The 27,628-nt window shown below is 53.0% G+C and overlaps 12 protein-coding genes across 12 annotated transcripts; 5 read left to right on the forward strand and 7 right to left on the reverse strand.

The window, feature by feature from the left end:
* Positions 1 to 1,595: 1,595 nt before the first annotated feature.
* On the reverse strand, positions 1,596 to 2,234 carry BGZ61DRAFT_167531 (uncharacterized protein). The gene is made up of 2 exons (XM_046237545.1): positions 2,101 to 2,234; positions 1,596 to 2,027 (listed from the first exon to the last, which is right to left on the reverse strand). Exons 1-2 carry the CDS (start codon positions 2,172 to 2,174, stop codon positions 1,715 to 1,717), a joined length of 387 nt encoding a protein of 128 aa, XP_046108677.1. The 5' UTR covers positions 2,175 to 2,234; the 3' UTR covers positions 1,596 to 1,714.
* A 174-nt stretch (positions 2,235 to 2,408) lies between these two features.
* BGZ61DRAFT_445472 (grpb/dephospho-CoA kinase) lies at positions 2,409 to 3,531 on the reverse strand. Its single transcript, XM_046245085.1, has one exon. It carries the CDS (start codon positions 3,198 to 3,200, stop codon positions 2,595 to 2,597), a length of 606 nt encoding a protein of 201 aa, XP_046108678.1. The 5' UTR covers positions 3,201 to 3,531; the 3' UTR covers positions 2,409 to 2,594.
* A 793-nt stretch (positions 3,532 to 4,324) lies between these two features.
* BGZ61DRAFT_585636 (P-loop containing nucleoside triphosphate hydrolase protein) lies at positions 4,325 to 7,210 on the forward strand. The gene is made up of 6 exons (XM_046256414.1): positions 4,325 to 4,765; positions 4,813 to 5,088; positions 5,135 to 5,358; positions 5,411 to 5,552; positions 5,600 to 6,802; positions 6,865 to 7,210. The coding sequence occupies exons 1-6, from the start codon at positions 4,421 to 4,423 to the stop codon at positions 7,114 to 7,116; spliced, it is 2,442 nt and encodes an 813-aa protein (XP_046108679.1). The 5' UTR covers positions 4,325 to 4,420; the 3' UTR covers positions 7,117 to 7,210.
* On the reverse strand, positions 7,211 to 8,179 carry BGZ61DRAFT_585637 (acyl-CoA N-acyltransferase). The gene is made up of 3 exons (XM_046256415.1): positions 8,086 to 8,179; positions 7,954 to 8,033; positions 7,211 to 7,868 (listed from the first exon to the last, which is right to left on the reverse strand). Exons 1-3 carry the CDS (start codon positions 8,105 to 8,107, stop codon positions 7,254 to 7,256), a joined length of 717 nt encoding a protein of 238 aa, XP_046108680.1. The 5' UTR covers positions 8,108 to 8,179; the 3' UTR covers positions 7,211 to 7,253.
* Positions 8,180 to 8,211: 32 nt separating this feature from the next.
* BGZ61DRAFT_384378 (tRNA synthetases class I (M)-domain-containing protein) lies at positions 8,212 to 10,471 on the reverse strand. The gene is made up of 3 exons (XM_046242698.1): positions 10,220 to 10,471; positions 8,870 to 10,164; positions 8,212 to 8,818 (listed from the first exon to the last, which is right to left on the reverse strand). Exons 1-3 carry the CDS (start codon positions 10,413 to 10,415, stop codon positions 8,384 to 8,386), a joined length of 1,926 nt encoding a protein of 641 aa, XP_046108681.1. The 5' UTR covers positions 10,416 to 10,471; the 3' UTR covers positions 8,212 to 8,383.
* Positions 10,472 to 10,928: 457 nt separating this feature from the next.
* On the forward strand, positions 10,929 to 11,723 carry BGZ61DRAFT_414292 (nuclear transport factor 2 domain-containing protein). Its single transcript, XM_046243321.1, has 2 exons — positions 10,929 to 11,085; positions 11,170 to 11,723. Exons 1-2 carry the CDS (start codon positions 11,040 to 11,042, stop codon positions 11,631 to 11,633), a joined length of 510 nt encoding a protein of 169 aa, XP_046108682.1. The 5' UTR covers positions 10,929 to 11,039; the 3' UTR covers positions 11,634 to 11,723.
* Positions 11,724 to 12,262: 539 nt separating this feature from the next.
* On the forward strand, positions 12,263 to 14,229 carry BGZ61DRAFT_384382 (uncharacterized protein; the record flags this gene model as incomplete). The annotated part of the gene is made up of 3 exons (XM_046242699.1): positions 12,263 to 12,314; positions 12,430 to 13,038; positions 13,132 to 14,229. The coding sequence occupies 3 exons, from the start codon at positions 12,263 to 12,265 to the stop codon at positions 14,016 to 14,018; spliced, it is 1,548 nt and encodes a 515-aa protein (XP_046108683.1). The 3' UTR covers positions 14,019 to 14,229.
* Positions 14,230 to 15,850: 1,621 nt separating this feature from the next.
* Positions 15,851 to 17,324, reverse strand: BGZ61DRAFT_491412 (ribosomal protein S5 domain 2-type protein; the record flags this gene model as incomplete). The annotated part of the gene is made up of 2 exons (XM_046250424.1): positions 15,851 to 17,134; positions 17,226 to 17,324. 2 exons carry the CDS (start codon positions 17,322 to 17,324, stop codon positions 15,851 to 15,853), a joined length of 1,383 nt encoding a protein of 460 aa, XP_046108684.1.
* Positions 17,325 to 20,985: 3,661 nt separating this feature from the next.
* On the reverse strand, positions 20,986 to 23,152 carry BGZ61DRAFT_474531 (uncharacterized protein; the record flags this gene model as incomplete). The annotated part of the gene is made up of 2 exons (XM_046248584.1): positions 20,986 to 21,085; positions 21,141 to 23,152. 2 exons carry the CDS (start codon positions 23,150 to 23,152, stop codon positions 20,986 to 20,988), a joined length of 2,112 nt encoding a protein of 703 aa, XP_046108685.1.
* A 1,759-nt stretch (positions 23,153 to 24,911) lies between these two features.
* On the forward strand, positions 24,912 to 26,059 carry BGZ61DRAFT_167636 (uncharacterized protein). Its single transcript, XM_046237546.1, has one exon. It carries the CDS (start codon positions 25,073 to 25,075, stop codon positions 25,706 to 25,708), a length of 636 nt encoding a protein of 211 aa, XP_046108686.1. The 5' UTR covers positions 24,912 to 25,072; the 3' UTR covers positions 25,709 to 26,059.
* On the reverse strand, positions 25,912 to 26,394 carry BGZ61DRAFT_529132 (ribosomal protein L38e; the record flags this gene model as incomplete). Its single annotated transcript, XM_046253355.1, has 4 exons — positions 25,912 to 25,958; positions 26,045 to 26,173; positions 26,267 to 26,300; positions 26,365 to 26,394. The coding sequence occupies 4 exons, from the start codon at positions 26,392 to 26,394 to the stop codon at positions 25,912 to 25,914; spliced, it is 240 nt and encodes a 79-aa protein (XP_046108687.1).
* A 74-nt stretch (positions 26,395 to 26,468) lies between these two features.
* Positions 26,469 to 27,484, forward strand: BGZ61DRAFT_585644 (uncharacterized protein). The gene is made up of 4 exons (XM_046256416.1): positions 26,469 to 26,921; positions 27,015 to 27,027; positions 27,087 to 27,217; positions 27,275 to 27,484. The coding sequence occupies exons 1-4, from the start codon at positions 26,886 to 26,888 to the stop codon at positions 27,356 to 27,358; spliced, it is 264 nt and encodes an 87-aa protein (XP_046108688.1). The 5' UTR covers positions 26,469 to 26,885; the 3' UTR covers positions 27,359 to 27,484.
* Positions 27,485 to 27,628: the final 144 nt, after the last annotated feature.

The following is a 27,628-nucleotide window of genomic DNA, read 5'->3' on the forward strand; positions in this document are numbered from 1 at the left end:
AAAATATTTAATTTAAATAAAAAATAAAGAAAACTTTAGGTAAGAGGTAGAGATAATCTTAGCGAGGGGGTAGAGATGACCTTAGTGAGGGGGTAGAGATGACCTTAGTGAGGGGGTAGAGATGACCTTAGTAGGGGGGTGGAGATAAGGGGGGTAGTGATGACTCTAGCCACACAAGGGGTAGACTTCATGTGTACTCTCGGCATGGCGTAAGTGCGTGGCTGTTCCCTGTCTTCGTCCCTGTCTTCGTAACTGTACGTCGCTCCGAGAGACCGAGATGTTCTCTAGGACTCGTGATCAGAGCCAGACCTCGCAACCATTCAACCACAAGGCAGACAGATAGATATATTATACAGTCAGACCAGACTCTGGTTCGTTCGCCTTGTGCAAAGCCGATTATGTCATTCCCCATCTCACCCGTTTGGCCGCTTTGCTCTCCGTTCGGTTACTCCGGTTCATCAAAAGCAGCCTGCCGTCATACTCGCCGCCCTGACTTGCTCACCACCATCACCACCACTACACCACCTCGTCCAAAAAGCCGCCAAGGTTGATCGGTACTCAGCTCATTTGCACCTGCATCGAACTCACCTACCTAATCCAAACCTCCCATCGAACCATCTCCTCCTGCATCTCAGCCCGGCTGACGCGGTGGCGGCCCAGCCCCGAACGTTTGTATATGCAGCCCCGGCCCGTTCATCTGCTCGATCTCGGCTGACGGACTCCTAGGTAGATTCCCATACCTGATCCTTCCGGTTTAGCTCTGGCGTGCAGCTCATTACCCCCTCTTTCCCATGCCGTGCCTCCATGTTCCTGATGATCTGCGTGTGTGGACCTGCAGGCCTGCAGACGCCGTCAGCAAAAGCTAGACAAAATGCCGAGGGACAAGAGCAAGTTCGTGTCCTCTCTCCAAGCCTGTGATTGTCGTCGTCCCGTATTCTGAGTTGTGGCTGTTGATGTCGTGGACAACACTTCGTCTGAGAACGGTCCAGACCCGAGCTCTCATGCAATGCCCCGCGCAGGATATGGCGGCAACGTCCATCACGAGGGCCTCAGTTTCCATCATTCCCGCCAGTTCCGACCCTCCGTTCTGCTTGCGGTGCATACTCCCGAGTTAGTTATGTCCTTGACCTGATTTGTAGTTTTTGCCGTCTCTCTTGCAAAGCGTCTAAACAGTTTGGGTTGAAAGTCACTGCAGACTAGACACCCGGTCATGTAAGGCCACGACAGCACCAAGTAATTAGGCTCGGTATCCCAATCTAGATGAACAGTAAAGGCTTGTGAAACTTGCCTATAGGAATATTCCTATCCGATACATCCGATAGGAAGTTGAGAAGCGTCTCCCCTTGGCCTTTCGAGATACTCCTCCACGGTCACTCGACCGATTCCAGACAACACTCCCTATCTTGCAACGGAGTCTCATCCTCCTGAGAAACCACAGGTGCACATCACTGTCCGTGCTCAATTTCAACAAGCCCATGAATTGTTCATTTATGGTTCAATTGTCGTGTTTGTACAGTTGTATCACACCAATGGAAGAGGACAAGTCATGTCTTCCCTCATCCCTCAACTTCCTTTCCCCATCATCCTCATTCGTTTATCGTACAGGAGATGGCCTTGGTCGTCGTGACCTTTCCCTCTCCTTCTAGGGCCAATTCCGTCCCCATAGTATGTCCAATGGCATTTCCCTTCGATTCCTAGTAGTGATCTGGTGCACTCAAGCGGCGATGTTCTTGCGGCCCTTGATCCTCCTCCGCAACAGGATCTTGCGGCCAGTCTTGCTTCGCATGCGGTAGAGGAAGCCATGTCTACGCTTCTGAACCAGTCGAGTATGTCCGTTCATCGTGTTTCGCGGTCCGCATCGGATCTGCATGTCTCCGAACGCGGGGTGCGCTGAGATGGCGGATGAAGGGACGACATCGGCGGCGCCGGCAGCGGAGGGGGTGAAGCTTGTGGGGGACGCAGTTCGGCGGATGGCGGCTGTGAGGGGGGTGAGGGACGGTCGGAGAGGGACGAGGGTGGTGAATGTCCTGCGAGTTAGACAGTTAGCGATGGATTGATTCTATGTGATGGTGGCGCTTGGGTGGACGGAGAGCGGCCTACCTGGGGGATTGGGAGAGCGGCTTGGAGATGACGGGGCGCGCAAGGCGCGTGATGGACTGGAACATGGTGTTCATGGCCAATTTCACACAGAGTGGTGGTCTGCGGCTGGGAATGGCTGGTGGAATGACAGAAAGTGGTGATGTTGAAGATGGATGTCGAAATTTTGGGCTAAGCTCGGGATTGGACGATTGCGGGTGGAGACAATTGGTGGAGTTGAACCTACCCTACAGCTTCCCTCGATACTGAAACTCATCACGCCCTCAACTTAGGCCATGAGTAACCCGATTAGCAAATGTCTGGAGTATCTAGTCTTTTACCAAAATTATTCTCATTCAATTTGGATACCTATGGTTTGTTCTTTTCATTCTAGTCTCAATGTTCTGACATGTTTTTGTAGTTGAGCACACCAATATTGGTTTAGTTCCTGCCCTTTTCCATATTCCCAATCAATACCCCATCCTCTCAAGGAAACATTAATAATGTTGTTAAGTGTACTACAAATACCCAAGGTCTTTAAAAGCTCTCATTAAAATCTCACGAATTACTTCTTCCTTACGCTTGTTGTATTCCATCACAGTCTCCCCCTTCTCGATGCTCAACTCAGCCGCCTCACTCTTTGTCTTCGCATACAGCTCCCGATCCGCCTGATTGCGCCTCAACCAGTCCGTAAATATAGCGTGACGAGCGGTCTCTGGGCAATCGGGACCCCAAACATGCAGATTGGTCGACATCGGCTCATATCCGCAGAAGAAGCGGTGCCCATGCCAGCCTGGTTCCCGAGTTAGGAAATGAAACCCGGCGGCCTCGAGCGGCCCAACATATGAGGCCTCGTCAGTCACGTCTTTGACGACCAAGTCGATGTCGATTACAGGCTTGGCCGGAAGACCCGGGATCGACGTGGAACCGACGTGGGCAATGGATAGGCTGGTCGAACCGAGAGCTGACTCGATACGCGCCTTGACGAGGCTGAATGTCTGCGGCCAAGAGGGATCAGGCTCGACGATAGCCAGCGGGGGTTTAGACCTGCGGAACGAGACACGATCAAGCAAGCTTGGGTCGAACTCGTAGTGCTTGAGCAGCGCTTCGAGAGAGGGCGCCATTGTCTGATTGGCCTTTTTCACAAGGGGGCTGAACTCTGTTGGTTGGTTGTTGGTCGTGTTAGTGCAATATTGGAGCGATTGCAGGGGTCGACAGTTGGGACCAAAATAGAAGGCCAAGTAGGAGACCAAATGGGAGGCCAAAACAGGCGGCCAAAGTGGTCGATGTTTGATGTTTCCATCAACTAGTTGCAAACGCGGGCGGCTGCGGCATTGTTAAATGCTTCCGCGATGGCCTCAAGAATAGGCTCCCTACCTGACACTTGTTGCACTATTGGGCTAACCTTCGGCATGACTCATTTGCCGAAATCTGGGAGGTGAGCTGTGATTGAGAGACACGGCGAACCTCTTCCGATGATTGACCGGTGCAACATTGATCCTGTAAGGGGGTTGGAGAGACCTATGAAATCCTTCAGCTCGCTTTAATACGACGCCGCAACCACATATCACAAACTAGAAACATCAAGGGGTCGTTCGTTTTAGCCACAACTGATACCCCTCTTGTCAGCTTCCCGCCTCCCGCCTGCCCCTTGCACATCCGTAGCGGGTCCCAGTGCCCCTGAAACCCGGAAGATAAAGACCCTGGATTTGATTTAACCTCAACTGTTCCAAACCCCAGGAACTACACTCTCCCAGTTCATCTGATCTCGACAGATGCGCCCGACCACTATGGCCTTGTATCAACTAATGCTGGTCCTTCCCCCTTAGACCAAAACGGCAGGTTGCTATTTCGGAGGTCCTGTCGACCCGCAACGGCCACGGAGTCGTAGTGTCGTTGGATGCAAGTACAGGGGGGAACCAACATAGCATCGCATCGAACCCCGTTTTCGACGAGGCTGAGGCAGAGTCGGGAGAATTAACCAACGAGACTCGAGTAATCGCCCTATCCCTACATGATATGGCTGCAATGAAGCGGCCTATTTGGTCGAAAAATACGTGGGCGGTTCTAGTCTGAAACGTTGTACCTAGAAGCTGCATATCTGAAGAATGAGATGGGAGATACCGACAGGGTTGAAGAGTCGAGCTGCGTTATTAGGCCCAAGGGAAGATTTGCGGCCGCAGGGGACTCCGAAATAGATAAAGGAGAAGCTCATCCAGTCCATTAACCCCCAACAATTCATCAATCCATCTCACCAGCCCTAACACCAATCATTCTCTCTTTCTCATTACCTTGTCAACCTATCTTACTCGACTTAATTCTCTCTTCATACCATCTTGCCACCATGTCGTTTTCATTTGGAGTGCCCGAACATACTCCCCGATCTACTCCATCCCGTAACCGCAGATCCTTGTTTGTCAATGCTGACAGTCCCCATGACTCTGGAGTGGAGGGCCTGTCTAACAATGCATCATCCCCGAGTCGGGTTCCCGACAAGAAAGAAGAAAAACCACAGGACGTACCTGATGACTCATCCTCTGTCTCTTCTGAGGCCTCTTTAGTCGAAGATCCGGAGAAAGGTAACGCTCTGACTGAAAATCCTTTCAGCACCGAGCGTGGAAGGATCTTGTTCGAAGCTATCGACAAACTTCAGAGTTTTGAATGCAGCAAGAAACTAGAGATACCACAGGTGCGTTGACGAACCACAGTTGATCGAACCTGGCTAATTACTTTAAGCTTATCGTTGTTGGAGGTCAATCCTCGGGCAAGTCATCTTTATTACAGAGATTGACTGGAATTCCCTTCCCAGTCGGCACCGGCACATGCACCCGCTTTCCGACGCGTATCACCTCCAAACGCACACCTCCCAGGAGCAAGGACAGCTTCCGTATCTCTATCGAACCGGCTGAGGTTACAGTGCATGGCCTGGAAAGAGCGCCTGATACGATTAGCAGCTATGCGTGCACCGGGGAAATCTTTACGGCTGAAGTGTTTGTCAAGGCTGTTAAGGAGGTACGATGCCCGCTTTTCCATGACTACAAGTGAGCTAATAGGATAGGTATCTTCAAAGTATATAGGAATCCGCCATGGAAAAAACGAAGACAGCAACAATTTCGCGGCGGAAGTTCTGAAGGTTGAGCTCTCCGGTCCAAATAGACCCTACTTCAGCATTCTCGACCTTCCAGGACTCTTCAACAGCACTTATGGTGTGAAAACGGTAGACATGGAAAGGGTTGAGGAAATGATTGTCAAGTATATGCAAAAACCTGAAAACACAGTCATGTAAGTCGAACCAGTCACAAATTGGGTTCCCCGAGAAGCTAACCTTGGAAAGTTGCGTTGTCGATGCCTCCGTTGATTTCAATCTTCAGCCGATTTTAGAAGTGGCACAGAACCATATCAATGACAGAGAGCGTATTATTGGTGTTTTTACCAAGTGTGATAAGATTGAAAACAACCTTGAAGAGGCACACGGGGTAAGTATTCCAGCAACGGGGATATATATTTATACTAACAAATATAGGCTGCGGATATCGCGGTCGGGTTCGATCTCAAGTTCGGTCTCAGACTCACAGAAGACGATCCAAGACTTATGTCAGATGGCTGGTTTGTTGTCCGCAATCGCAACGACAAGGACAAGGGCAAAGACGAACTTGAGCTTGAGGCTAGTGAGAAAGACCTGCTCAAGACTTTCCCCTGGGACAGGGTCCCCGAGCCGCGGCGTGGATGCGCTGCGTTGAAGATGCATCTGGGAACGATACTGGACTCAAAGATTACGTCTAGCTTCCCTGCTATCCGAGAGCACGTCGAAAGGAATCTGCAGGCCAAATCTTCCGAGGAAGCCATGCTGGGAGAACCCCGAGGCAACCACCACGCAAGGCTGAACTACGCAACCAACATCGCTAAGAACTACGACGAGTTGGCGATAATGGCTCTGGATCGCCCTGGTCGTTTGCCAACGCCAGTTATGGAGCTCCGGCAGGAAGTGAGTCGCTTGAACAAAGAATTCGACAGTTTCATGAGAGAGAGAGGAGCAGAATGGGAGTTCCAAGACTACGACATCAGCCCGACTGAGAAATTGAAAGAGCTTGCAGATATTGACAGCGGTGTTTTGTCTCAAACATCGACACCCCAGCGGAGAGAAATCCCCGACTTTGATCCCGCTTTCAATCATTGCATTCGGACGGGAAACTCAGACAAACTCCTCGAAGTGATTAAACAGAAACTCAAGGGTGTCCAGACCAACCAGCTCCCCGGCATCATTAACCCAGACATCTTCCCTATCATGTATAAGCTACAGGTTTCAAAGTGGGTCACGATTTCCAACATTCATTTACAGCGAGTCAGCAATGCTGTTCTCAAATGCATTGACGCGATTCTGGAATCAGTGTGCCCCTCAAAAGGCGGCACGGCAAGGTTGCACGCAGGATTGAAGGAGATGCTGAGGAAATGCTTCGATTCTGCCCGCGAAACGGCAGAACAAGCCCTTAAGATCCCACAACGCCAAGAGACAGAGTGCGAAACCCTAGGAACAACGGACAATACGTTTGTTGAGAACGTAGTAGGCTGGCGGAAAGTGAGATTTCAAGAAGCTTGTCTTCCCTCTCTCACGGGTAACTCGTTGTCGATCATCCAGGCTCTCAGCGTATGCTTCGACTGTGCGCACCCGACTTTGGAGAAGAACATGGTCAATGAAGTCCACGACGTCCTTAAGGTGTACTACAAGGCAAGTCCGAAACAGGCGGAGCGGAGTGCTCTAACTAGACTGCTAACACGCGACCGTGACAGATCTCTCTGGAAGCGTTCATCAGAAGCATCATTGGCACAATCGAAGCCTACGTGTCCAGCGATGAGGGCCCTGTTAAGGGTCTACAGGCAGCACGCATGCTTGAGTTGTCTGAAGAGCATCTGAACAGGATCGCAGGGGAGGATCAGTCGACGTATAACAAGCGATTGACCTTGGCCACAGATATCAAAGAATTGGAAGAGGCTCTTGCTATTGTGGAGCGGGCAAGACAAGAAGCGGATGGTCTGGTGTAGGATTGAAGGAGACTGCTCGGGTTGGGGTTTCATGTTTCTCTCGGAAGCTTTTGCAGTCGTGTTTGCAGTAGTGTTTCCATGCGTAGAATCATTTATGTATTTGTACTTGTGTATCTCAATAGGATTTTCCTTTCACCTCAGGCATCACTGACATCCTCATATTTAATCTCGTGATAATCCAGCCCTGCGCCTTCCCACCACTCCCTCCTCGCAACGTCTTCCCACGGCATCACCAAGACGACCTCGCCAAAGTAATTCACCTCACCCTTCTGCACGAAGCCCAACTTCTGGAACAGGGCGCGGCTGCCCGTATTGCCCTCTTTGATCTTGGCCATCAAACCCTTGAGCGCGGCAGGCTTGCCCTCTGCATACTCGCCTAGGATGTGGTCGATGTGCGCTCGCAGATATACGAGGAGCGCGCACACCGCGGCTCTACCGAAGCCCTGTCCGCGATGCGCCGTTGAGGCGATCATGACGTCGACTTCGCCAGTGCACCAGCCTTGCTCATCGGCGGTGGCGGCTTCGTCATCGTCGTCGCTCTCGTACGGGTACAGGAAGAAGTTGATGTCGCCGCGCATCTTGACATCCGCATCGGCGACTTTCGCCTTGACGATGGATTGACAGGCCTCTTCGGCGGATGGCGGTGCGCAGATGATGAAGGTGAGCTTGTCAGACGAGGTGCGCCATGATTGCTGGTTCTCGTACTCTTCGTCCATCGTCATGGGCTCCGACGCCGTAGCCTCCTGGATATCCTGGAGTAGGAGAATTAGTATGGATAGTATTTTCGAGCAAGAGAATAATGCAAGGGTTGACACAGAGGAACAGAGAACCACACACCGGGTCTTGCATCCATGAGTGGTATTGCCGCACATGGTGGCTTTCGTAGGGGACAAGCAGAGCTTGACTCGTGGCGATTGCTGCGACGAGTTAATGAAGACCCTAGACCGATGTGTCGCATCAGTTTCTGACCTGTTGTTTCGTTGATTTTCATTTTTGGAAGCGCGTGTTGAGAGTTGAGAGTTGGAGCGTTGGGGCTGAGAGTGAGAGTGAAACTACCGCATCGGGGAAAATTTAGTAGTCAGATGGGACTGCTGTAAGACCGAACCTGAGTGGCATCGCAACACATATAATGAGCCACGAATATTGATTGGACTGGAATGGTATTGTTCAAACACACATCATACATATTTTACATATTTTCCTCCGACTGAATCGTACACATGGAATGGTACATATTCAGTCGCCCAACAGAACCCCATTCACTGGCTTAATCCTTACGGGCCTGCTCCGCCACGGCCTCAGACACTCTGTTCAGGCGGTTCTTTGACTTGGAGGGCGCCGATGCAGTGAATTCTGCCACGGCTTCTTCGTCCAACAGCTCTACGCCTGGCACTGGCGGAAACAGAGACTCCCACTGCGCCGTTGCCCGATCGCGTGCCCGGTTCGTCGTCAGTTGCGCTGCTACGCCAAAGTCGAGATCCTTGCCCTTCCCGGCGAACTCGATAGTGCGTCGCTCGGGTTTCACGCCGAGGCCTTTTAGCAGCTCTGCCGCCTTGGAGGGCATGATGGGCTGGAGGAGGATACCCGCGATACGCAGGGCGTCGGCGCTCTGGTAGATGATCCAGTTGAGGCGCATCTGCGTTTCTGGACTCTTGTCCTTGACGAGCGTCCAGGGTTCGGTGTCGCTGATGAATCGGTTGGCCTGCAAAAGTTAGAACGTTTTGCTGTCAAATTTTGTAGTGATGAAGCTTACCTGCGCGAGGAGTTGAGAGATCTCACGGATGGCTCCGCTCAGGTTAATATCGTCCATCTGGTCTCGGAACTCTTGAGGAGCCTTTTCAAGGTGCGTTTCCAGGCTCATATAAATTGTGGCATCGGGTAGGCTCTCAATCTGCGCCATGTCGAAGCCCTTCTGAGCCCATTGCACAGCCTCGAGAGTCGACCACTTGCCGCCCTTGACGCGAGAGATGCGTTGGAAAAGATTTCCAATGTTGGCCTGCAATTCCTTTTCATACACGACCATAATAACGTCGTTGGAGTAGCCCATATCCTTGCTGAAACTAGCATTCCGCATGAGAAAGTATCGCAGGGGGTCAATGTCCCATCGCTGTAGGGCGAATAATGGGTTGACCACATTGCCGAGCGACTTGGACATTTTGCGGTTTGACATGGTCCAGTGGTTGTGGCAGACGAGCTTCTTAGGGAGTGGCAGACCAACAGCCATGAGCAGGGCAGGCCAGTAGACGGCATGGAAGCGAACAATGTCCTTGCCAATGACGTGAACATCAGCCGGCCAGAGACCCTTGTTAGCGCTGGTAACCTGCCAGTCGCTGCCAAACCCAGCCTTGGTCGCATAGCTGATTAGGGCGTCGACCCAGACGTAAATGGTATTGGAGCTGTCCTCGGGGTCTGGAATTCCCCAGCTTAGTCTCGAGGCGGGACGGGTGATGGAGAGATCTTCGAGGTGGTTCTCGACCCAGTTCCGGACCTCGTTCATGCGGTTCCTGGGCTTGATGAAGTCGGGGTTCTCGTCGTAGAAGCGGAGAAGTTTATCCTTGTACTTGGACAGCGGGAAGAACCACGTTTCCTCCTTGACCCATTCCACCTCACTTCCTGACTCAATTGCGGCCATGGTCTTGCGTCCCGTCTGCGGAACCACTGTCGCCTGAACCTCGTCTTCGGCGTAGAAGCACTCGTCGCTGACGCAATACCAGCCCTCATGCGTACCCTTGTACAGGCCCAGACCCTCTGGCGGGGTGTTCTTGAGGTGCAGCCAGAACTGCTCTACCGCGCTCTTGTGGTCCGCATCGGTGGTTCGGATGAAGAAGTCGTGTGAGATGTCGGCGGCCGTGGCCAGCTCCCGAAACTTACGAGAGTTATTGTCACAGAATTCCTTCGGGGGCATGCCCGCCTTGGCAGCAGCCCGCTGGATCTTCATTCCGTGCTCGTCGGTGCCGGTGGTGTAAAACGCCTGGTTGCCTTTGAGTTGCTCCCATCGTTTGAGGACGTCAGTCAGAACCATTGTGTAGAGATGGCCAATGTGGGGAGCTTTCTACGGCGTGAGCTGGGTTCAAACGAGTGTGATCTTGAGCTCGTTACTGACCAGCATTGACGTAGAATATGGGCGACGTGATGTAGTATGGCTTGTCCGTCGTCGGCGTCGAGCTGTTGGAGCTGCTCCATCGGGTCGCCGCTACACGATGCGATTGACAGCCCGGACAGACCCAGCTGGTCTGGCGAGGGAGTCTGGACTGCACCTGCCGCAGCCCGCGGAGGGATTGGAGGCTGAGTGACCTCATGGCGTTGCGCAAGTGTGCAGCTTGTTTGCAGAGGTGGGATGGATATGTCACGTCACGTCACAGTTGAGTCGAGGTGGGAGCTTCAAAAATGGTGTTGCTATTCGCACACATGGCCACGGTTATTTACACCCGTAGATGAATGCTTGAACCTCGTTGTATTTATTCGTCACCCCTTGAATAAAGCATTTCAGTGAGATTGCTTTGTGGGACATAGCCCTCAATATTCATTTCTCTAAATAAAGCCATTTCATTTTGCTATATATTCATCTGGCTGTCAGGTACGTCTTTTGTTTTAGATGGGATGGACATGATCGGGTACATTGATTTAGCTGATGACGACGTGCTAATTTTTGTACCATGTGCGACCAGTAGCTCTGTGCGTGCAAATCAAAAGCTCTCAGGCGATAAGCCGTTTGGGGGAGGGGACACAGCACAGTGTGCATTGAGTGACACGATAACTGTCTATGATTTCTACGCCATGACCGCATCCTTCAAAAGTTGACCAGGCTTCAACCTGCCTGCCTGTTTGCGCCGAAGCATTTAACTCCCCTTCGAGAGACAACGAGAGTCGCTTCTCCCTCTCACCATCGCCAACGACTACCGAAGCATCCAGAAAGAGAAACAATGCCTCTTCCCGACAGCGACACCTTGATCAGGGTCTCGAGCGAAGGTATGCCCAAAGTCCCAGCCATCGTCGCTCTTCCGTCAATCAGCCAGACACGAAACAGGAGCAACAATAGCTAACAAATGCCAGCTGCCGAGACCTTCGTCAGCCATTACTACCAGGCCATCAACAACCGATCCCCCCTCCTCCCATTCTACATCAACTCGTCCTCCCGCTACGCTATACCCGCTGACATCTCCATCAACGGCGCCGTCATCGCAACCCCCGACGACTACTCGAAGCTCCTCGAGGGCCAGGGTACCGGCGCCCACTACGAAATCGAGTCGTTTGACGCGCACCCGGTGAACCCCTCGTTCCAATACGGGGCCCCCGAAAATATTCAGGACAACGCAAAGGTGGAAAAGAGTGGTGGGAGGATCAGTGTCGCCGTCACCATCATGGGAAGGTTTCAACTGGGAAGAGGCAGAGAGGCGCCACAGACGATGTTCAACGAGACTTTTGTGCTTGTGCCAAACTGGGACTCTATGGGCAGGAACCCGCCCAGAGGAGTGAAGAAGTGGCTGATCATGTCACAAAACTTCCGCGCTTTGTAGGACGAGGACATGGAAAATATAAAACAAATACTTGGGAATGAGACTAAATTTATGACGGCTTAAATAAAAGATACCCTATCTAAAGCGATATACCTTGATACAATTTGTGGTTTGTCGTTAATGGAGATGGTTGAAGCTTTTGGTAGGAGAGTGTCACTCCCAGAATGTCGTGACGAAACCGCACAAATGTTGGGACCTACGCTCTACCTGGATGTATGTGCTGGGTTTAATTGCAATACAGTAGACAATAATAACAAGTATTGTTAGGAGGAATAAAGACTAATAGCTCTGGAAGCCACAAAGCCGTCCTCGGCACTTGCGTCCCCTTGCATCACATCCCCGTAACTCGACGACGCCACATCTTCTTGACACAGACGACAAGAACAATAGCAACAGGAATTATGCCACAAATAAACTCAATAGCCACACAACCAAACTTCAATCAGGAACTTGGCGGGGCCACTCCATAATCAGGACAATGGCAATGGCGCTGAAGCTTTGGCGGGGCACGCCCATACAATCCATGTCCACCGGCCACCCTGCATTTGGCGTCTAGGACGGACCACCAGACCAACCCCACCATCACCATCTCCGTCTCCAAATCCGACTCTCTACCCAGACTTGCAGCCATGCCACCCAAGTCAAAAGGCAGCTCCAAGGCCCCCAATTCCGAGCCCAAAGGTGAGCCTCCAGCACAAGCAGCTTCTATATTTCTTGACGTGTTGGCTTGCGGCACGCGGCAGCAGAATCCTCCGTTTCCTCCGCAACTCCTTCGCTGACCTCGCTCCGTCACAAGCTGCATCCGAGTCGCCGCTCCCGCAGACCGTCAGCCTCCGCTCCGAGCAGCGCTTCTTCAGGACCAACCCGTGCGAGAAACGCCGCCAAGACGTTGGCATCTCCGGCCTGACCCCCGCCGAGAAGAAGACGTACACCTACACCCACCTCATCCTCCCCGTCGCCAACCGCCACGTCCCGCTCTCCAACAAGGCCGAGCGCGAGTTCTGGAAGCACGTCACCAAGGAGGGCCTCCCGATCCGCCGCCTCTCGCCCAACTACAGCTGGGGCAAGGACCGCTCCGGTCGCGACATCGGCACCTACTCGCCCGACGAGCTCGAGCAGCGCACACTCAAGCACGCACGGCTTACGGCGCTACAGATCCAGCACCGACAGTTTCTAAGCAAGAGGGAGCTTGCAACCAAGAATCACGGCACCGAGGTCTCTAGTGAGGATATTGAGGAAGAAAAGAAGAGAAGACAAACTATGGCGGCACTGAAAAGGGACCTCTACGGGGAGACCACGGGAGCGCTGGCCAAGGACCCGGAGTGGGATGATGTGATTCCAATCCCCCAGGACGAGCCTGAGGGAGCTCTCGCGCAGATTGCATATCCCGATGATTATGCCGAGGGTATGTCAGCTCTGGCTCTGGACTCTTCTCAACAGAAGAGCTCGTGAACAACACAAACGACTCCTTTGTAGCTTAGTAAACTGACGAGAGTAGCCGTATCGTACCTCCGCGCCGTCATGGCTGCGGACGAGTGCTCGCCCCGGTGTCTCCGCCTCACCGAGCATGTCATCTCCATGAACCCTGCGCACTACACCGTCTGGCTCTACCGATTCAAGATCATCTCCGTGCTGAAGCTATCCATCCCGGATGAGATCACTTGGCTCAACCAAGTCGCCCTTGCCAACCTCAAGAACTACCAGATCTGGAACCACCGCCAGCTGCTCATGGATTACTACTATCCCGTCATTGAGGAAGAGACTGCTACCGTCCGCACCCTCGCACGCTCAGAGACGGCCTTCATCACCACCATGCTCGTTGAAGACGCAAAGAACTACCATGTGTGGTCCTACCGCCAGTACCTCGTTGGCAAATTGTCCATGTGGACCTCCAGCGAGCTTGGCTCCACGCAAAACCTCATAGAGGAGGATGTCCGCAACAACTCGGCCTGGTCCCACCGCTTCTATCTTGTCTTCTCGGACCCAACAGGCTCGACCGCGGGTTCTGGCCCGACGGAGCACGACCCCAAGGTCCCCGAGACCACCCTCAACCGCGAAATCGGCTACGCCCAGGAAAAGATTGCCCTCGCCCCGCAGAACCAGTCACCTTGGAACTACCTTCTCGGCGTGTTAGCCAAGGGCGGTCGCAAGCTAGCCACTCTCCAAGAGTTTGCAGAGCAATACATCACCGCGCTGGGCGAGGATGCTGAGGAAGTCCGCAGCTCCCACGCGCTCGATTTCCTAGCCAAGGTGTACCACGAGAACGGCGACAATGAGAAGGCGAAGTTGTGCTTGAGGCGGCTGAGCGAGAAATGGGATCCTGTACGTGAGGGATACTGGAAGTACCGAACTACGCTCCTTGAAGGGCCTATGGAGTCTGCATGAGTCAGCTATGTCGTTTATGATGAAAGAGAACCAGTCAATGAACACATTTACATATGGGAGGTATGGTAGAAAATCCCGAATTGACATTCCATTGGTTTGCAATGTCCGACAAACTTTTGAAGGTATCTCTGAGAATGAGAGACTGGCCAGTGAAGGTATCAGATATTGTAAATGGTCTCGGACTTAATGAGACAAGAAGTCTGTCTTTAAATTAAATGACCAAACCGGCCTCTGGTGAAGTAAAGTGTCTTATACCCGGCGTCCAACTGGACGAATCTGTAAGCCAGGAGGCGTTCCGGTATCCTGCTTCCTTAGCAGCATATCGAATACTCTAGAGTTATCCTTTCCATCCAGCGCCTATGGGTAGTCCCAAGTCGAGCACACCGAATTCTAATGCGCTGAACTAATATTATTTGTCTCCCATGCTTCTGGCGCTGGCTCCCCTCCAGGCGGCATCTGGTAACCCTCTGATACCTCAACGCAATATGCCTGGATTTTTCTGAGCCTTGGACACTGCGTTTCTTACCATACGATTGAATTTCGGCATGAGAGGGTCGGCATAACTGTGGATGTCAGCATCAGCGACATTGTAGTTGAGGATGGTGAAGTGTCAACCTCCCAGCGAAGGCGTGAGCGGCCTGAACGACATGGTGACGGCCTTAGGGGACAGCATATTGGCAGGGATAAAAGAGGGAACGAGAGCCGTCAAGTAGTCGCCAATGACCGTCCCAGGATCAAACATAATTATATCCATAAAACCTCTAAAGACCACCCGGTCGCTATTGTGTACGCCTCAACCGAAGCCCCAGATCTAATTCTCCGTAGTCCGGACTGGTCTAAGTGTTAAGTAGTCTAGACGCCACGATGAGGCATGCGCTAGGAAATAGGGCCTGGGACGGTGTGGCGACTTCTTCGTATCGCGGCTGACCTGATGTCCATCGTGCCCTGGTTATCCCTGAGGTGCAGGATATGTTTCTTTTCAATGGCCTTGGAAACAACTGAGATAGCGACTTGCGCGCATGTAAATTCAGTTTCGCACATTTGTCCAGACGTGAGTGTTGATCTTAGGTGTTTCACCTTTTCTCAACCCCGATGTTGTCCCAACAGAGTTATAACAAAGGTGCATGATAAATCCTTTGAGTTACGCAGCACATATACCCTTGAAAGTAGTGAAAATTACCGAAACACGTACTTCGTATGAGCCAGGTTCCATGGCATCTTGCTAGACTACGTAGACACAGGTAAGCCAATGCAGAATTATCCAGCGACTGACCTCAGAAACACTTGTTAGTGGGAACGATACCGGTGCCATAATCCACGAGGTCAATGTCGAAAAATATCATTGTCGAGACTCTTCGGGTTGAGCAGCATACGGACTAGAGAATCACAAGGCAATGCGATCCATCTCGTCCACTACCGACTACAATCAACATCGCCAAGACTTGGACAATCATGACCCCCACACACCACAAGCCCCATGGAATCCTCATTGTGCATTTGAAAGGCACAGCCCCACTAGATCACTTCGATAAGCATACAGAAGGTACAACACCTTAAGCTTGGCAAGGATCTATCATCCAAAGAAAAGAATTTAGAAGAACGAATCACATTACTAGATTATAATCGTGTAAATAACCGACCACGGGATGCCCTCTCCCAAGCCAAGTGGCGTCGCTCCCACCCCAACATACTTCTATTTTCCCTCCTGGTTCATAATGTGACGTCACCTGGCTCGTAGCCATATAATACAGTTGGTGGACTCCTCAGTGGATGTAACGGTGTCACACTGCAGCGGAGGAGAGGTGCTGAGTGTGAGGTGGCGCTGTCAGCCATTACCGGCTCTCGACACGCCAAAACTTCCAACCTTCTCTCTCGCCACCATCCGTGTGGACTCCAACCAGCTTCTCGACACCCTCGTTGCCATTGGCGTTGAGGAACTTCTCCAGATCAATCTCCATGCCACCTTCGCGGTCCTCTTCCGTTCCATTCTTAAGGACGGCAGGCCAGAGCACACCGACTCCATCGCCTCCTAGAGTCGTCTCGAAACGAGCGTAATTCTCATCCTCGAGTTGCCGCTCGAGTTTCTCGAGCTTCTCGCGTGGGGCATCGGGTCGAAGGAGCGTTATGGAGCAACCGCCGCCTCCCGCACCCGTAAGCTTGGTCCAGCCCAAACCCTCGTGATCAACGAGTTCCCGTACTCGCTCTAGCCTGGGATGAGATACGCCGAGAGACACCAAAAGACCATGATTGATGGTCATTAATTCACCAAGCTTTTGGAGAGATTCTTCTTCCTCATTATCGAACTTCGGATCCTCAATCACGTTTGATGCTGCTACGGTCACCTTGTCCATGGCATCCAGGATGGTCCCGACAAGTTTGGGGTGTTCGTCCTTGAGCTTAGCCACCTTGGCCACCTCGTGTGAAGTGGACTTAGCCTGCCTTGTGTCCACCAGCAAGAGGGGCAGTTCAGGGAAGTCCCAGAGAGGGCGTACAGCTGGGGGCTTGGAATAGTCGGTGCGCTGGAATACGACGGCCTTGCCCTGTGTCGCGACGGTGTTGTCTACACCCGAGGGGTTGCCGTGGATGCACATCTCTGACACAAATGCCCATCGGTTGATTCTCTCCACCTGGAGTCGGGCCTCGTCGGGGGGTTGATCAGGGTGAGGGCCAGACAGAGTGCGTAGCTGGAGCAAAAGGGCTGACGAGATGCAGACAGATATGGATGCGCTGCTGCCCAAACCAGCGCCAATCGGTATCGTCGATCGAAGGGTGTATAGGCAGCCAGGGAATGATGGCCATCCTAGCGAGAGGAAGAGGTATAGGAAAGCGGATGCGGAGTTGCGATGGACCCTGCGGATCTCTTCTGGTCGATCGGCGGAGACGACAGCAATATGCGGTTGGATAGCATCGACAAGGTCGGGATCAAGCTCAGTGACAAGGGAGTAGTATGACTTCTTCTTAAGGGGATGCTGGAAGGCCGCCCATGGTAGGTCGTCAATGTTCCACGAGTGGACGAGGTCAATGTCCGGGAATCGGAGTGAGACGGTGCGCTTCGACTTGGACAGGGTGGTGACGTGGAGGTAGGATCGGAGGGAAATGGCGGCAGCAATGGCAGCCTGTGTGTCAATGGCATTGTCAGCAAGAAGACACAGGGCGAGGACGAGAAGGGGGCAATTGAGGGTCGCGTGTGTGATTGCGGTATCGTACCTTGCCGTGGACGACCGAGTGCTCTCCAAAGACAATGACTTTGCCCGGTGCTGAGACCATAAAGGGCGGCGCCATAGGGCTCGACATCTTGCGCTCCATCCTCAGACGTTGTCCCAGCTGGCCGGCGCCATTGACAAACGACTCGGGGATTGGGTTGGAGCCATTGGCATGGACTCCATTGAGGCCGTTGAGGCCTTTGCGGCCGTCTAGCATGGTCGGATCTCGAGAGGGCATCAGGACGCAGCCAGAGGAGTTGCACGCGCGCGTCCTGGGACCGTTGAGGGTCGTTGTGGTGTTTTGGTTGTTTTTGGGGATGTCGTCACGGGTCAGGTCGCGGGTCGCTGGTGACTGGAAATGCGAGCGTGGGTACACCTTGTCGTTATGGGAGGGAGCGAGTCTGTGCGCGATTGTGCCTGTGATTGTGCCTGTGCTCGTGCCGGTCGGTCTTGTGACGCCTCGAAGGAGATGGTGGCGGTCTTGTGCGTGGTTGTGCACGTCCTGGTCGTGTACAGCTAAAGTGTGTGTAATAAAGGGGTAGGTCGTAGTGGGCGCGGAAATGGCAAATAATACGCCGAGAAAGCGTCACTTGGGGAGTCAGGATGGATCGAGTTGGAGACGTCGGTGGTGTTGTTGGAGCAACGCAGCAGGATCCGGTTCCCAAGCTTCAAGAGAAAAAGGAAAAAGGAAAAAGCGAAGAAAGCAAAGTCGGGAGGGACGGGAGAGAAGATGCGAGAGAAGATGTGTGGAGGTGGAACGAGACGAATGGATTTGCTTTGCTCCCCAACAAAAGAACGCCAGCCAGCGGGAGATGCAATGGGATAATATCGAGGAGAGGAGGCGTAGCGTCACGGAAGCAGCGTTAGTTTGGAGAACAAGTCTCAGTCAGTGGTGGCCTTTTCCCCCCGCACTTTCCCACAATCCCACAGGGAGCAGCAGGCGCGCGTGGGTAGTGTAGGTAGGCAGGTACCTAGGTAGGCGTGGTGGGTAGGCGTGGCAGGCGTGGCAGGCGTGGCAGAGGGGTGGCTGCCAGAAAGAGACAATGTGTGTGCCTGAATCAATGATTGTGTCCCACACTGCGGTCCTTGGTGCAAGGTCCTTGGACGCTAGAAGGTCCTACTCCGTGGTAGGATCACTAAGAAAGGGGGCGGCTCTGACTTTAGTTATTACCAGTGTCACAGGACAAAGGACGGGACGTAGCACCCTTCGGTAGCGGCGCAGCAGCCTGGGATCGACCTCACTTCAGCTGGGTAGCGTTCCCAGTGACAGTGGGCAGGGCCGTCGTACAAAGATCCAGCGAGAGCGGCGATTGGTACCAAGGCATGCAGGACCACCAGACGGCGTCGTCCAGAATAGGCAACGGGCGTGCTTGAGGTTGCGGGTGTGGGTCTCGACAATAGATGGAATTAATCGAGATAGGTACGAAGACAACGGACTAGCAGTTCCCGGTCAATAAAAGAGGGTGCGAGTGGGAGAGGGAATGAGGAGGCTGTGTGAGAGGTGCTGCCCAGCAAACAGGCGCAAAAAAGCCGTCTCCGTGGAGGACTTCGGGGTCTTAGAACCGGGGACGGACGGGAGTGTGTAATGATAGACCGCCAATTGGAAGAAATGGCGGTCTAGTTTAATCTTGCTCCAACACTTGTTTCCCTAGTTCCGGCTCCGGGCCTTTCCTTGCCTGGTTGTCCACGATTTGCTCAATACTCGTGAGCAACGGCAAGGCCCGGAGCAGGAGCCGACAGAGAGGGGAATGGGGAGAGCAAGCAAGGGGACAGAGAGGAGCAGTGCCCCCTTTGGGGACGGGGAGGGGGAACAAACGCGGCGGTCCCCGCTGGCAGCCTTCGGAAACGCGCAAGCGAAGGCCTAGGGCCAAGCTGCGAGAAGGCGGCGGCGGAAGCAGGGTGTACTCCCGTCCTTTCACACATACGTGGGTGGTGCGGCGCGTGATACCTCGATGACGATGACGATGGAGGCGGCCGATGTGCGGTTGAGGACGAGGGGAGCGGGGCCGACTGCGAGCCCATCCCGACTCTGTGGTTGGGCAAACACGGCGAGAATGAAAGATGGTCACCTACATAGGGCGTAGTCCATCCTCTCGAGACAAGGGCAAGGGGAGAACCAACGACCTCGCAAGGAGAGGCAAGGATGGAAACCTTGCTGTGGCCCCTGCCCTATTCTCTGGCGGATGACTGGATGGCTGGGTAAATGGATGGTTTTATGGCGGAATTTCTCGTGAATGTCGGTGTATTGTTCTCTTTGTTGTCTGTCAGTTGCTCCTCTTTCTCAGCCAAAACCCAACCATACACAGCTGCAGTTCAAGAGCAAGGAGCTGTACAGAAAGCAAGTATCAGGTCTGCGGCCAATCAAGCAGCGTCTAAATCCGAAAACGAGCTGCCCATCCACACGAGGCGCTTCTGGGTAGGTGACGACAGGTCCAGATGCTAGTCCCTGCAGCTCGCATGGCACGCTTGGGAGGGACTATCGCGATTGATTGGGATCCGTCGCCCTGGTCTGCATTAGGTGGAAGTGGGAGCCGGAGTGGGTGTACACGCCCGCCCACGCCCACCGGAAATGCTGTCAGATGCTAGAAATGCCGTGCCGTGCAGTCAGGCTAAAATATCCCGGGACGCGGGTGCGGACGCGGACGGGGACGCGATGCGATGCGATGCGATGCTACCTACGGAGGTGCCTCTTGTACTGGCGTGATTATTGCTGGTGGTTTTGGTCTGATCTGACGTCTTGGCGGGGTCCTCCGTACGCAGAGAGAAATTCCCGGGCAAAGCAATTTGACATCCAGAGGTGACTGAATGCGGCGACGTTGAAGACGTAAGATGCAAGGCGCGAAAACTCGGGGATAATGCCGTCTCACCGTTCCGTGACCAAGTGGCATGATGTTGCTTGTGCCTCAGGCTAGCCCAGATCTCTTGATGCACGGCTTGATGACTTTGAGGGTCGAGGCTTCAATTCATGCCGCATCCCAACTCGTACCCCAACTCCCTTGGCAGTGCTAAAATTGCAGTGCATCGGCATCGGCGACCGTTAAGCTTAGAGACGAGGCCCCAACTCGTACCCCAACTCCCTTGGCAGTGCTAAAATTGCAATGCAATCAACAGACGACGTTGAGAGACGAGGCTTCTACTCATGCCGCAACTCTAACTCCTGTGGCAGTGCTAAAATTGCAGTGCAACGTATCCGGTTGGTCTTCACCGGACGCATCAGCCTCCCTCGCCTCGTACAACCTCAGCTCCCTCCCGGTGGCGGTGAAGTCATCCACAATCCACTCGACGCATGAGCCTCATTGCCCTACGATTACTAGCACTAAAGTGCGAGTGCGTATCATCAAGATAGATTATCGCCTCGCCACTGCCCCGTTCCTCCATGTCCGCGCCACAATCAACACACCTACAATCGTCATCTATCAACGCCAAGTCAGATGGCCGGACAATTAGAGGCTCATCCGCCAAGTCACGAACCAACCAGCCAGCCAACTGTTGCAGTCAACTTGTCAACCAAATCCAATACACCACCACGAACAGACCGCGCGGTGAAGTGGCATTGCCACCGATGCTACGAATCACAAACATAGATTCAGATAACCATGTCCCAATTGAAATCTCTTTGCTACATCTAGATCATCACTTACGCAGCATACTATAGGTCAAGTTTGTAAGTCTGTCGCTCTAGGATAAAACAGCCTCAAAACACTATCCGCTCAGACTGTTTATCAACTTTCCCTTCCTACCTCCGTCACCCTTCATCATGAGCGTCATACGTGCTGGGGAAAATCAGCGTAGTTGTAATCGAAGATGGACCAAGCCCGGTCTTCCCATTCAGTCGTCTGATCAGGGTATTTTTGGAATTTGCGCCTGTTCACAGCAAGTTAGCTTCAAGTACCACCATCAGTTCCGCAGGATTGCGTACCAATACTCTTCAATATTTTGAGGATTATCCTGCATCAGGAGCCAGAAGATGAAGCGCGGGCTCCACATCCAGTTCAGCTTCTGCGGATCAAATCCATCGCTGATCCGTCCCAAGTTGTTGCTCGACGTTGGGAATTCGTCCAGCTTCCGGTCTACAAGGTCGAACAACGCGGCAGCGATGCGTCCCTCTTGTCTAAGCATGAAGCTATCGCCACAGTTAAAGGCTTCGATATTCTGGGACCAGCTCTTCTTAGGGGCGTATTGTCTCTTTTGGTACTCCATGTACGGAGAGAAGGCATCCACGAGCGGCGTCTGGTCGATGGCGAACAATCCGAAAGCTGTGGCATAGCCTTCCGAGAATGCTGTGGTGACTTTCTTGTCTATTCCATCGCCGCAAAATTGGTGCCACCCACCAGCTCTCAACTCTCCCCTTTTTCGAGCAATCCAGTGCAGCCAGTGGCCATACTCGTGCGCCATGACAGATGGGTTGGCAGCGTCCAATTGTGGAAGGTTGATGTAGGGCGGATCACCATACGATGCGAAGTACGCACCGCTGTCTGCAGCTCCAGGGAACCACACGTTGACCTTTTCCATCTCGTTCTCGCCAGTGGCTACCTGTGTGCGGACAAACTCGGTCAGGGTCGTGAAGGCATCGGCAACGGCGAGGCCCTGGTTGTACTCGCTGAAACCATAGTAGGCCTCCGCTCCGGTGATTTCTCCCGCGTTGACACTCCATTTGACAGTGTTCAAGTCTAGTTGGAGCACCTTTGGCGTCAACTGCTCCGTATCCAACTTTCGGCTTCCAATGTAGAACCACTCGGTGAAGAGGAACGTGAATATCCTTGTAGCCTCTACTCTCTGACCATCGCCAATATTGAATCTAAAGACTGCGAATCCGTTGGCGTCTGTGGTAGCCGATGCACCTTTCGACCCGATCTTCTCGTCGCCACTGTAAATGTCGTAATGAAGATAGCAGGGCAAGAAGCGGACTGGCCGCCTCTCCAAATTTCGATCCGCAAAGATGACCGCGCCTCTGATGTGTGCCGGTCGGTCTGGGGTTTGCCGAACAAGGAGGTGTTTATTGTCTGAAGTGCAAGCAGAGGGCGTGGGACATACACTAACGGTGCGGTAGCGAGTGATGATGATTGTGTGTGCTCCTCCGCGACCGCAGCCTCCAGACACAGTGGTTGTGACCTCGTCGCCGGTGGTCCCGGTATAAGTGTAACCGTCGGGCGGGGAATAATCGTCTCCGGGAATGGCTGTAGAGACGTAGGTATCATCAGGAGGAGCCGAGCCGCCATCGGGAGACGTGGTAGAGGTAGAGCTATCGGTGGTGGAAGTGCTAGTATAGCCGCCAAGAGTAGTTGTAGTCCATGATTCCCCATCGCTGTTTTTGTCGACAGGCTTCACCTCATTACGATGAATGACGGGGGCCTTTCCTAGGTCTCTAGGATCAGCTTCGTCTATGCCATTGCTAATAGCGTTGTTGAAATCTTCGGTGATGGCCAGGTTCACTTGATGATCGTAGTCTGCAATAACACGTGCGGCCCAGCTCCCTTGCTGCTCGGCATCGCGGGCGATTACGAATCCAGTGCTGTTAACCGTGATGAAGGCCGAGCCCGCTGAACCATCGTCGAGTCCAAGAGAAATGAGTACGTCTTGTTGAGGCTCGGCCATGTGGATGTAGACAGCTTGCGAGAATTGGTCCGCCGGGGGAACATCGATATTTTGTGTATAGATCACATCTGCTTCTGAGGTTTCCTCCCCAGCTGCAGTGCTGTTGAACAAGTATGGGGTTGTTGAGATAGTTAGAGCAAAGGAATTAGCGGTAGCTATTATCCGGGTAATGTTGACCGGGAACTCGACGATTAGTCCACCGTCAGAACTGTCAGAGTCCCAGGAGATGTAGACTTCACTCGCAGCCACGTCAACTTGCCAGCCACTGGTAGGCTGCGTGGCATGGACGGAAGCTAACGAAAGGGCCCAAGTGGCCAGGGTGACGAGACGGGCCATGTCGACTCTTCGTGTGAGCCAGATCCCAATCCTCTGAGACAGCGCTCTGCTTGTGATGGATTTCAAGGCCGTCTGCGGGAGGGATTAGTATACGGCAAGAGAATACTACGGCCGACATAATGCTAGCAGGATGACCACATCTAATATACCCAGGTAGTGTCCTACGCTTGGTCTTTTCAGCCCGTTGGAGTGACTTTTAGAACACGACTAGATGAGTCGACGCTTAGCCATTTTGTCTCAGGGCAGCGCAGTAGTCACCACCCTGTGCAATGCCCATTGGCGAATCTTGGTGGCTTCCAGCCGCTCCTCGAGAGCCGGGCTCGTTTTGGTCTGTCCAAGTGAAGGGCTGAGGATAGACTTAATACGCCACCATCAGCCCTGCCGCTTGTCCCTGTCCGAAGGAGAGGCGCTATCGCCTCCTCGCCGAACCCGCTGGCCCAGAGTCCATTTATGGACCCATCTTCTTCAGAAATATCCTCCAACATTGAGTCATTTGATCCCCAAAGTCACGGCACGGGTGTCAGGGAAGAAGGGAAACCCTTTCTCGCCACACTGCTGACGAGCCCTGGAGTCTGGTCAACAAGTCTTCTCAGTGCTCTCTACCTTTGCCAGTGTGTCAAACCTTCTATTTACGCTTATGTGCCGACATGTCATAGTCCCATAAATCGCCTGGTCCAGACCCTGCTGCCGGCGTATGGTAGTGAAGTGGCTGGAGGTTAGCAGAGAGGTGGATTGGATCAGACACCACACCTGTGATCCGGACATCTGGTTAGTGCTTCTTAGCCCCAGCCTCAACTACAGCGCCTTGTCGTTGCACAACGACGCCTCTTTTTCTAGCCGCGACGGTACATTCCTGCATTAACAACAGACAACGCCTTACAGTATCTGTCACATAGTTACACAGCCTCAGGTCCAGGCTCGGGACGTGAGACCCCGAGATGGGATTCTACATTAGGGTCGTTGTTAGGACGCAACCACCACGCAAAGGCGCACTAGCGCTCGCTCAAGTAAGAAACAAGCGTCAAATTTAAGACTGTTTCCTGTCTTTCCCTCGTTCTATAAAGTACGATGATCAATTCGCATTGCATTATCGAATCGGGGGCTATCTGGCGGGGGATTGACGCTATGAGAATTGACCTTCCAATACGGCTCTAGACGGAGGCTGCTGGTTAGCGGGGTGCAGTTATTGGCCGCCCCTGACGAACCACCACTTATGAGGATCCAAGAAATCATGCCGCACGGCCATTGTAATCTCTCCCGCTCCCAGAGTTGTAGCAGAAATGTAAACATAATTACTGACCTCGGCCGCCGAGCACTAAGGGGAATTCATTGCGATTCTCAGCTCGCTGTTAAAATACCATATGCCCTCATGATCAACCAGGCCTTTTTATCACGTTTTGCGTCGAGTTGGCACTGCTCAGTTCCAGCGACTTGCAACTATCAACACACGCAAGCCGCGTCTGCAAAGCCCCTGAACAAAAGTCTATCACATTTACCAGGCCAAGGTCACAACAGATGTGGACCATATACGAGCAGGGTGGTAACAGCCACCGTCGGCGTACTACGGCGCTCAAGTTTGTAACTCGATCCTGCGTCATAGAATCCCTTGCTGCAGGAGCCCTTGCAAGCCAGCGTCGTCCCACGACCTCTCTCTAACGGGGCGTCATTGCAATCAACTTGAATAATGAACTAGCTGTTTGTTATCACCGGCTCAGTTGATTCTACATCCACTCTGCCAAGAATGGCCACTCCGCCGTAATTTGACCCGCTCGTCAACGCAACCCCAGCGATGCTGGAAGATCGACGACAATGTTGCACGCGTCCATCATCACCTCCTACGAGAGGAACTTGCACTTGCAATCATCATCCACAGCCACAACCCAACGCCCTTGACGCATCACACAACAAGCTCATCCCACCATGGTCGTCATAGAATTCGCCCTGTGCCGACTGAAGCCCGATTACGAACAGACTGGGTTCTTCGGGGTGGGTCGACTGTGCCAACAAATTCAGGACACATGGATCCGAGAAAACCAGCCGCACCGACTGCAAGACAAGCCGTACTCGTCACTCAGCGCCTTCTTTCTCCAAAACACCGAATTGCCACATTTCCTCATCACCGCTGCGTGGGACTCCCCTGAAAGGCACGGCTTGTGGTTGCGGAGCGTTGAGAATATGGGCGTCCTCGTCAAGCTGAGGGAGTACATTGCCGACGTTCCAAATGGCGTCGTCGTCTTCCACATGGATCCAGCAGGGAGCGAGATCGAGCTACGCGGCGATCTTTTCGCCCAGGAGGCTCCATTCAGTCTGTGCACATTATCAGTCAGTTCCAGGCAAAAGGAGTCAGTGCAGGAAAAGTATCGCAGCATAGAAGCCCAGGCCCGAATTTCGAAGCCCAGCAGCAGAGTGTGGGCGGGGTGGAGAATTGAGAAGGACGACGATTTCGAAGAACTGGTCATCTTCTGGAATCAGGGTGTCCTAGATGGGCAGCTGGACGACTTGCTCAGCACCCCCGATGCCGAGCATGAATTTCGCCAGTTCCAGAATTTCGAGTAGCGAACACACCAAGTCGACCGCCCGACCGTCACGGAGATCATGCGCCAATACAGAATGTTGTGACTCGAATCGTTCTTTTTTCTTTTTGGACTCTATCCGAGCATCCTCCTTTCAGAGCACATGAAATGCAAGGTATCCCGAGACGCCCATTCGTGCATGTGAATCCTCCCACACCCAAAGCAGCCCGTTTTTCTACCACATTCTTAAGCCGACTTCTTGTTCTTCTTGGAGACGTCGGTCAGTTGCAGAGCTGCACGGCCACAGGTCAGCATCGTTCTTCGGTGATTCACCCGGTCGGTCGAGGGAGGGGAGAGGATGAGGGGATGGAGCGCATACTGGGGGGAAGGCTCTGCTTCAGCTTCTCGGCCTTGTCGGAGTCCTTGAGCACCAGGGTGTAGAGGTGCTTCTGGCAGCGGACCTTGAACTTGACGTTATTGGTCTTCTTGCTCTTCTTGATCCGCGCGGCTGTTGCTGTGTTAGAATATGTCTTCGTTGCGGCTCCCCTCTATCACCGGGCGTGGTCGTGCGGTGGTCGTGGGCTCGACTGGTCAAACATACAGGAAGCGTCCTTCCGACGGCAGATCTCGATGAACTGGAACAAGAAGAGTCAGCATTTCAACGGCGCGCACCAGACAGCATCCGAGCGATAGACGCACCTTCTTGATATCAGCGACCTCCTTAGGCATTTTGGCGGTAGTTCAATGGGACGTTTGAACAGGGTCTTGACAAGGCTCGGTTTGCGGTTTCAACAGTTTTGGGAGGAATTATTTTTGTGCGCTGCTTTTCGCGGGGCGGCCAAAAGCACGGACCACGTGTGGGTTCGCTCGGGAAACAGATGGCCGGTCCACCGATTGTGGCGTAAGGGCATCACCAAGATTGTGCTCTAGCCCAGGTGTGGCGGGGCAGGTCTAGACGGCAGGGTATGTGGCGTCAAGCGTATCGACTCTAGGCATCATCTGTTCGTTCAACTGGCCACCTTTCATCGCTAACAAGCAAGGTATCTGGCCAGTCTACCGCTGTCAGAGTCATCGTTTTGTTCTTTGTTTCTATTTAACCGCCCATCTGACCAAACTCTCGAGCCTTGTACTTATTCCTCAGCCACATCTGCTAGAGTACGCTCCAACCTACCGAACTACACATCTATCTTTTGTTTACACGTCCACTTTTGCAACCGAAGATGCCGACCGCACTTGACAACATGATGAAATCGAAGGTATGCCCTCAAACTTCAGAAGAAGAAGAAGAAGAGCATCAGGCCCATAATGCCATTGCTTCCTCAAAAACTGGAGCTAACTCAAGGGTGGAGAACATGGTCTGGGGTGAGTAGCCAGAACGTATAGGGTAACCTGATTGACGCAGTAAGCTGACGGAGCAACAGCCTTTGGCCTCGTCGTGGCTGCAGCAACAGCCAAGGTGATTTGGGGAGATGAGATCTTCCCGCCTGAGAAAGATCCCAAGGGCGACCCGAAGACTTGGACCCGGGAGGAGATGCGGAGATGGTTAGCTGCGGTAAGTTTTCACTCGCATTGTTGATAACATGTGGATCGCTGATGGTACCACGAATAGCGAAACCTATTTCCCCAGGACAAGGACACGAAAGAAGAGCTGCTGGAGAGAATTCTCGCAAACATGAGACATCCCAAACCATAAGGCTAATTCGTATACCGGTCATTGGAGCTCTTTTTGCTTGCTTGTTGTCACTAGATACCACCGAATCAATCATGTTTGTTTGACCATTTCGTCCCATGACTTTCCTGCGGTGTGTGTCTCATAAATTGTCTTAAATGCCAATGAGATTGTACCTGAGTGTACGCTGGTGTCACCAATACTCCGAGGCGTCAAGAGCGAGTACAATCTCTATTCCATGTGCCCTATTCTATTTGCTAATGTTAGCGCGGTGTGCGCTTCCAGCGCTTCGAG

Source organism: Ilyonectria robusta (genome assembly GCF_021365365.1).
Source record: "Ilyonectria robusta strain PMI_751 chromosome Unknown BGZ61scaffold_4, whole genome shotgun sequence".
In the NCBI taxonomy this organism is placed as follows: Eukaryota; Fungi; Ascomycota; class Sordariomycetes; order Hypocreales; family Nectriaceae; genus Ilyonectria; species Ilyonectria robusta.